The 8,362-nt window shown below is 54.9% G+C and overlaps 2 protein-coding genes across 3 annotated transcripts; one reads left to right on the plus strand and one right to left on the minus strand.

Annotated features, from left to right (window-relative positions):
• Positions 1 to 372: 372 nt before the first annotated feature.
• On the plus strand, positions 373 to 2,821 carry GDF15 (growth differentiation factor 15). The gene is made up of 2 exons (XM_080672686.1): positions 373 to 682; positions 1,870 to 2,821. Exons 1-2 carry the CDS (start codon positions 436 to 438, stop codon positions 2,511 to 2,513), a joined length of 891 nt encoding a protein of 296 aa, XP_080528812.1. The 5' UTR covers positions 373 to 435; the 3' UTR covers positions 2,514 to 2,821.
• LRRC25 (leucine rich repeat containing 25) lies at positions 2,702 to 7,835 on the minus strand. Of its 2 annotated transcripts, XM_080672685.1 has the most exons (3): positions 7,674 to 7,835; positions 6,209 to 7,002; positions 2,702 to 4,317 (listed from the first exon to the last, which is right to left on the minus strand). In XM_080672685.1, the coding sequence occupies exons 2-3, from the start codon at positions 6,991 to 6,993 to the stop codon at positions 4,179 to 4,181; spliced, it is 924 nt and encodes a 307-aa protein (XP_080528811.1). In that variant the 5' UTR covers positions 6,994 to 7,002; positions 7,674 to 7,835; the 3' UTR covers positions 2,702 to 4,178. The 2 variants fall into 2 exon arrangements, with proteins under 2 accessions (XP_080528811.1, XP_080528810.1); XM_080672684.1 differs by having other exon boundaries at positions 6,209 to 7,835.
• Between the last annotated feature and the right edge of the window lie 527 nt (positions 7,836 to 8,362).

The following is an 8,362-nucleotide window of genomic DNA, read 5'->3' on the forward strand; positions in this document are numbered from 1 at the left end:
AATATCTTCAGCCTTTGGTTCTAACCAGAGAGGGAAGAGAGGAAACACCACCAGGAAAGAAGGCCACTTCTTAAGCTCTTGCTATGGAGTTTATCACATAATAATGTTGTGGGTTTTTTTTTGAGAAAATCATTCTTCCCATCAGCCCACCAACCTGGGATGATGCCCCCATTTCACAGAAGTCTCAGAGGCACTCCTGGGCCCCAGCTTCCCCAGGAGCACCACCCTCAAGCTTCTCCCCCAGAAAAGCAGCCACAGACCCTGCCCAGCTGTGGTCCCTGGAGTGTTTACTGTGCCGGCTGGACCAGGCAGGCGGGGGCGGACAAAGTCCGGGGAATATAAAGGTCTGGCAGCAGCGTCCGGTCAGTCACAGCTCAGAGCACAAGGAACACAGCTCTGCCCGGGCAGGGCCCCACCACACCGTGCTGCCCTGTGATGATGCTGTTGATGCTGCTGACGCTCTCCTGGCTGCCGTGGGGAGGCGCCCTATCTCTTGCCCAGGAGCACCTCCAGGTCTTCCCAGGACCCTCACACGCACATTCCAGTCTGAATATCTCCAGATTCCAGGAGCTGAGGAAACGCTACGAAGATTTGCTGACCAGGCTTCGAGCAAACCAGACCTGGGAAGACTCGAACCCTGACCTCATCCCTGCTTCTCAAGTCCAGATACTCACCCCAAAGCGTGAGTGAAATCTCAAATACACCCCCCTACACACCCAAGCAGCTTCTATAATCTGGTTCTGAGTTATACAGCATTATGCTGAGCCTCAGTCTCCCCATCTGTGAGCCAGACAAATACATCCCTCCTCCAGGCTGATTGGGGAGCTAGCGTCCCTGTTTGCATTGGGACAAGAGAGGCTTAGCCAACGTGGGAGAGGAGAATATCATCTCCTCGGATAGCAGATGGGGAAACTGAGGCAGAGAGAAGCCAGCGACTCTCCTGAAGGCTCACCTAGCCTGGAGAGCCCTGAGATGAGGTCTGGCAGGGTGCGTGGTCCCTGTCCTTGAATGTAGCTGGGGTTGAGGGTGGGTGGGATCCAAGAGGATGGATGCAGGGGCAGGGTGGGGGATGGGAAGGGGAGCAGGAGGGGCTTAGCGCCCAAAGAGGGGAAGAATCCACTCAGACTGGTTCTGAATCTGATGAATCTTGCTACAAGGCACTGCTCAAGTCATACGTGACAGGTGCCCTGAAAGAAGGAGGGGAGTATTTCTGAGTCCTCCAAGGAGACTCCGGGAAGTGGAGAGGGCAAAAGAAGATCTGGCCTGCGCTAGAACTGGGAGCGGTTGGGGAGAGGGTGTCAAACTAGAATTGATTTTATCCTGCCCCAGTCCCACTGGTGCTGTGAGACTCCAGGTAAACCTCTCACCCTTTTAGTCTAATAAACTGGTGGTGCTCATGCAGCAACTCAAATGCCAGTCTCTGTAGTAGCCCCAACACATGTCCCAACCTGGGGGTCTGCGAATCCTGGGGAGCCTGGTACCCTTCATTTCTCAGGTGGGAAACCAAGACCCAAGGAGTTGAAAACTGTGTCTGGTTGCTGAAACCCTAGCCCCAGGCACTTAGTAGGCCTTCAACGAAAATGTTTTTGACTGCCAGGAGGAGGCAGAATCAGCATTTGACTAAGCACCTACTGTGTGCCATGCACGGTGGTGACCAGGCAGACAAATCCCTACCAAATAAAATAGGGTGGTGCCTATTTTAGGTAGGTTGGAGAGATTCAGGGAAAGAATGTGGCTGGTGGAGGAAGGGGTTTATGCAATGGCCCTGAGGTGGGATCCAATCTGGCCTGTGGGAGGAAATGGGCACCCTCACGCCCGGCACATAGTAGGCCCGTGGGTAACTGGCCTTCCTCTCTCTCTCTCCCACAGTGAAACTTGGACCAGGCGGCCACCTGCGCCTGGGCATCCCCAGGGCCAACCTGACTAAGGGACTCCCCACAGCCTCCCGCCTGCATCGGGCCCTGCTCAGGCTGTCCCCAACGGAGTCGGGCTCGTGGGATGTGACGCGGCCGCTGAAGCGTCAGATCGGCTTCGGTGTCTCCCGGGAGCCCGCACTGCGTCTGAACTGGCTGCCGCCATCTGATCGGTTGCTGGCAGCATCGACTTCTGCGGGGCTCCGGCTGGAGCTGCACTGGCGGCCACGCGCCAGCAGGGAACGCCGCAGCACGCATGCGCGCGCTCAGGACGGCTGCCCGCTCGGGGAGGGCCGCTGCTGCCGCCTGCGGAGCCTGCGCGCATCGCTGGATGACTTGGGCTGGGCCGACTGGGTAATGGCGCCCCGCGAGCTGGATGTGCGCATGTGCAGCGGCGCGTGCCCGAGCCAGTTCCGATCGGCTAACAGGCATGCGCAGATGCTGGCGCGTCTGCACCGCCTGAAGCCCGAGGGCGTTCCTTCGCCGTGCTGCGTGCCCGCCAGCTACGAGCCAGTGGTGCTCCTGCACCGGGACAGCGAGGGCCGCGTGTCCCTCACGCCCTACGACGACCTCGTGGCCAACGACTGCCACTGCGTATGAGCGGACCTAGACCTTCATCGACGGCCCGTGCTCAATGGAGGTGACCTCAGTCCTTACCTGTCGAATGGAATGGGCTAGTCAGATTCCAATAATTACAGGCTGTTGTTGTTCCTTGTGATTAAGCCCCTATGGGACCCGAAATATGCAATGATAACCATTGCTGTCCTGCCGCCAAAAACAAAGTTTTTATAAGTTGATATTTATTATTAATTTATTGGGGTTACTGGCCTGAGGACCAGAGAGCTGGGGAGGGCTGATCCAGCAGTGTGTACATTTATTTAAACTGTGGTAATAAAAATGAATCTGTCAGACCTGACTCCTGTGATGCCTGATCTGGGGACCATGGGAAGAGCCTGCCCCTCCCTGGCCTCAGTTCCCACAGGGGACCTAAGATAGGGGTGAGTGGAAGGTTGGGTGAATGGGCAGCAGGGCGTTCTTGGAGCTGACAGGCAATTGGATGGTGCTAGTAACCCTTCAAGGGCAGCCTGGGACATCCCAGTCTCCATGCTTGTCTAGCTCCATTTCTCTGGGTCTCAGTTTCCCTCTATCTCTCCTCATCTCTCAGTACTCCTGTTTCTGGATGAGTTAAGATATCAGTGTATTAGAGCTAAACAGACTTAGAGCCCAGCTAGTGTGGATCTGTGGTTGGGCATTGACCTATGAACTAGGGGGTCATGGTTCGATTCCTGGTCAGGGCACATGCCTGGGTTTCAGGCTCCACCCTGTGCAGGAGTCAGTCCATCAATGATCCTCTCTCATCATTGATGTTTCTCTCTTTCCCTCTTCCTCTCTGAAATCAATTTAAAAAAACACATTTTAAATAAACACAGACTGAGAGACCAATTCTAACACTGCATTTTACAGATGTGGGGAACCAGACATGTGGAATTAATGGCAGAGTTAGGATTTGAACTCATGCCTCCTGACGCCCCAGCCATAGTTCTGCAACTATTAGGGTGTTTACTAGTAAGAAAAAGAGGAAGGGGTGGCATTCTAGGCATGGGTAAATGGCTTAGGAAAATGAAAGCTTCAGAAGGGAGCTGGGCTAGGTGGTGATGAGGCCCAGACCAGAAGGGCAGAGGGATGGGAGAGACAGTGAGGTGGACAAGGCTGGATCATACAGTCTTCAAATACCAGACTGCGGACCCAGGGACAATGGGGAGCCATAGAGGGTGTGTGAGCAGGGGAAGGTCACAGTCCTGATTCATGAGTTACATACATCCCTCTGGGGCTGGCGTGGGCTGCCCTGGGGACTGAGTCTGGATGCCAGGTACCTGGGAGGGGACCTGAGAGGGACAGAGGGGAGGGGCTGGGGAGAAATTCAGGAGTCTGCAGAGATCTAGTCTTGAGAGCTCAGGAAGTCACTGACAGGAACCTTCTCCCTCTGAGCCAGCAGCCTCACCAGCCCCACAGTGTTTATTGAGCACCATCTGCACACCAAGAGGAAGGTGACAATGGAGTTGATACCATGAACCCCCTGTGTCTGTGTTGGAGTCTCTTCTTCCCTTTCTAGCAGCCGAGGGGGCTGAAGAGCAGAGCAGGAGCTGGGGAGAGGGCTGCAAGGACAGTTCTTCCCTATCCCCATTCCTCAGGCTGGGAGACTGAGGCCAGGGGAGATCCAGAATGGCCCGAATCACCTGGAATGGGGCAGGCTGGAGTTCAGGCTCAGTGACCTGCGATCACGTACTCATCTTCCACTGCTGGATCCTGGCCCGGGAACTGCAGGTTGCCATAGACGGGCTGGGAGGCCCGGTGGAGGTCCTCGTAGTTCATGTAGAAGTCACTGTCCTCTGAAGGGTGAGTCCTGTGGGGACAGACAGATGGGTAGGAAGGAGGACTCTGGGGGGAGGCACATCAGCTTTGAGAGGCAAAGGAAGTTCAGTGACCCAGTCCACTCCTCATATTTACATATGAAGAAACTGAAGCAAGGGACACTATTCTCCCAGCCTAGCAACTTTCTCTGAGGAAAGGAAGTCAGTCAGTGAGTCAGGGAAGGTTCTGTGGATTCAGCACATAATGCTGAGGTCTGAGGACTTTGGGCCATTGTAGCATTTTTTTTTTTCTTCCTTAAAGTTGAGGTGTTGACTGTATTTTTACATTAAAATCTAGCCTTCAGTTTCTTTTTTTTTAAAATTGATTTCAGAGGGGAAGGGAGAGATGGAAACATCAATGATGAGAGAGAATTATTGATAGGCTGCCTCTTGCACGTGGCATGTGCCCTTGACTGGAATCGAACCCGGGACCCCTCAGTCCACAGTGATGCTCTATCCACTAAGCCAAACCAGCTAGGGCATAGCCTTCAGTTTCTTCTCAAAAAATTGGTAGCTCTGGTCACATCAGCCCCATAAACATAAGTGGCTGGAGCCGGCGTCTGCCCTTATAGACGGGCAATGTTTCCATGGTCCCTGAAGCAGCAGACTTAGTGGCCACAAAATAAAAGTAAGTCTCAGAGACTCACTTTCTGTATCCATACATTAGTTGGGGAGGAGATTGCTCCTTAGGAATGTTTAGCTATGGTAGGCAAGACCCCCAGAGAAGAACTTTCCTTCCTCCAGAACATCTTAATCCCACCCTGGGTCCTTTTGTAACAAATGCCACTTTGGGTAAGTGATGTCTATCACTCATTCACACTTTAGTATGAATTACTCCAAACACATATATGGTTGTACAGGGATGGACAGGACTAGGAGTCAGAGTTTGTTTCCTTCCTCTGCTTCTGACTCACAGTGTGACCTTGGGAAAGTCATTTCCCTTCCTCCCAGAGCCTATCTTTCTGCATCTGTAAAATGTAGAGTGGGAATGACGCATTCAATCCTAAATGTTTTTGGAAGAGACTGCCCTGAGCCCGTAGTGACAGGGAAGCAGAGGGGAGCATCAGGCAGAGCTAAGCTGCTTTAGCAAGTCTAGTTCCCTCAAATCCCTACCGCAGACCACTTCTGCTTTTAAGCTGTGTTTTCATCTGCTTTGCATATTCTCTCATTTCTCATCAATAGCCTCCCATTGCTTCCCCCCACCCCCCCCCGCCCCAATCTGGATCTCACCATCCAAACTCCCAACCCCTTCAGCCTCAGCTCTAATGTTTTGCTGTCTCCAAACCCATTGACAGCAGTTTCTCTGTTCTCTCCCACCCACTGACATTTGTTTCTGCCGGTGCCTCCCCCTGAAATCCCATCCACTTCTCATCCAACCTGGAAAAGTTGAACCTACCTAACCCCAGCCTGATCTAGAGACGTTGGGGCTTTGTATATGGGAGATGGACACAGATGTCTTTCTTAGCATCTCTCATGTGTCCAAGGGAGATGGAGGGAGGGCTGTCCCCATTACACAGAGACGGAACTAGTGTTTCAGAGACAGCGCTGGGTCACAAGAAATCTGCACCCAGGCTGTGGACCGGTACCACAGAGCCCCCACTCTGCCTAGAGCACTTGCCTCCTCTCTCCCTGTCCTTGGCAGCCAGAAACTGGGTTTGTAGGTCATGAAGGGAGTTTGTCCTATCCACAGGGGCTCACTTATTCTTACCCAAACTCCATAAGGTAGGGTTGCTGTTATCCCCATTTTACAGATGAGGAACTGAGACCCAGAGGGGGAAAACCTAATTGTTCGAGATCACATGGCCTGCAAGAGGCAGAGCTGGGATTTGAACCCTGGCCATCTGGCTCCAGAGTCTTACAGGCAAATGTGTGTGGATCACTCACCCGTGTTTGGCCGACTGGTGCTTGGCAGGTGGCTGGCCTATGAACACATTCTCATAGTCAGGTGTGGGGGGTCTGGGTAGGGTGGCTTCTGGTTGATTAAGGCTGAGGCTCCGGCTACTGTATTTCGGCTGCCAGCCTGAGCTGGGCCTGGGACCACCTGGAGCAGCCCATGTTTTGTCCTGGCTCTGGCTCCTGGGTGACCAGCGTGACCGGAATCTCCAGATCAGCAATGAGCCAGCTATGGTGAGCCCAAGGAGCAGGCTTCCACTGGCTGCCAGTGCCCCAATGGCTGCCCCGCTCAGGCCAGGGGAGCAGCTGACCTCCAGGAAGGTGGAAAGGTTGTGCCAGGTGAAGGTGCCTGCATCCAGGCACTGCAGGGGCAGCTGGCCAGAGCAGTTGTCCTGCCGGACCTGGTGCCAGGAGGCTAAGATGCAGCGGCAGTCAGCCTTCAAGTCAAGGGCGCAGCGTTCTGCCAGCTCCGCATCCACGCGGTCCAGAGGGTTGTTCGTCACATTCAGGATCTGCAGCTTTTCCAGGTGGGCAAAAAAGGACCACGGGAGCTCCCGAAGGCCGTTCCCAGACAGGTCGAGGAGGAACACACTGCTGGCCTGCAGAGACCTGTTCCAGGGAATGTTCAGGCCTTGGCCGCTAAAGTTCAAACATGTGGCTGTGAACTCCGTATTCCAGTCCACGTCCCCCGAGGACACGTTGCAGGACAATCCCAGGCTGCATGGATCCTGCAGTAGCAGCAGCAACCACAGCGCCCACGGCAGGGCGCACCCCATTCAAGCAACCTAGGCAGAGACACCAGAATCCAAGCCCTGACCTTTGCCTGTGGTCGCTCTCACCCTCGACACCTGGGTTTATTGTGAGTTGGGTTTGTTTGCTTTTTATTAAACAAACAATGGCCGCCCCGCTCAGGCCAGGGGAGCAGCTGACCTCCAGGAAGGTGGAGAGGTTGTGCCAGGTGAAGGTGCCTGCATCCAGGCACTGCAGGGGCAGCTGGCCAGAGCAGTTGTCCTGCCGGACCTGGTGCCAGGAGGCTAGGATGCAGCGGCAGTCAGCCTTCAAGTCATGGGCGCAGCGTTCTGCCCTTGACAGAACAGCTCAGGACGCTTTGGGTCATAGGCAGCCCCTCACTTGTAGCCCCCTTAATGTTGGGCTCTGGCCTCCAGCTTCAGTCTTTCCCCTCCGGGGAATGGGTACATAACCCCGGCGCCAGTCCCGGCATTGCCCCTTCTGCCAGATGGGTTCCCTGGGCTTGGCCTAATCCCCCAACATTTCAGGCGGCTCCACTGGCCAAGACGGAACTATATGCAAATGAGCTGTTGCCCGGAAGAGGGCCTGTCTCCGATGTACCGCGGCTAGGAGTCCTGGACTGGGGTGGGTGGATGGGGGGTGCCCCTGCACAGACCCCAGTGCTAGCCTCTGTCCTATCTTTGCGGTCCCATTACCACGCCTTTACCTGGGCGGTGCTGGAGAGCTCCGGCGCAGAGGACCTTCGTGGTGGATCACCGGGACCCGGGCGCACAGTAGCCGGCGGCGCCCTCTCAGATCCCCTGCGGTCGGTCCCTAGCGCTGCTCAGACTCTGCACCCAGCAACGCAGGGGAAGAGGAACTGGAGTCCGGGTGGAGTGCAGAGGGCAAGAATGAAGAAGACACAGAGAAGACCCGCCCTTCTGCAAGGCCTCCAGGCCCAGGATTCTCACGGGAGGGGGAAGGGCGGTCTGCTTCCCTCTTGCTGGAACCCAGTCAACCCCCACTAATATCCCCGCTGACTACTACCTCATCAACTCACTTCCTGGTCTCAGCTCAGTTGACTCCCAACCCTTGCATTCATTTATTCATTCCACAGACATCATGCAGGGCCCCAAGAGGCCTCAGCCTTGTCCAGGTTCCCGAGGAACACCAGCCCTGAGAGAGGACAGAGCTGTACACAGACACCCTAGTCTCTATGGAGTCAGGACACGGTCCTGGAAGGCTTCTTGGGGGAGGAGACATTAAAATTGGAGCTTCAACACGTGAATAGAAGTTTGCTGGGGATCCCTAAAACCTGCCTTTGACTCTCCAAGCTCCTAGTCTCCCCCACAGACTCAGCACTCTTGCTCATGTACAAAGAGGCCTCCATGTTAAGGGGTTGGTGAGGAGGTTCCC

The sequence above is a fragment of the Plecotus auritus genome, assembly GCF_963455305.1.
Source record: "Plecotus auritus genome assembly, chromosome: 6".
In the NCBI taxonomy this organism is placed as follows: Eukaryota; Metazoa; Chordata; class Mammalia; order Chiroptera; family Vespertilionidae; genus Plecotus; species Plecotus auritus.

Bases quoted from the DNA above. Each gene is read 5' to 3' on its own strand.
- GDF15 (XM_080672686.1), top strand. From the start codon at position 436: ATGATGCTGTTGATGCTGCTGACGCTCTCCTGGCTGCCGTGGGGAGGC. The intron at 683-1,869 runs GTGAGTGAAATC...TCTCTCCCACAG, and splicing joins CCAGATACTCACCCCAAAGC to TGAAACTTGGACCAGGCGGC.
- LRRC25 (XM_080672685.1), bottom strand. From the start codon at position 6,993: ATGGGGTGCGCCCTGCCGTGGGCGCTGTGGTTGCTGCTGCTACTGCAG. The intron at 4,318-6,208 runs GTGAGTGATCCA...CTGTCCCCACAG, and splicing joins CACCAGTCGGCCAAACACGG to GACTCACCCTTCAGAGGACA.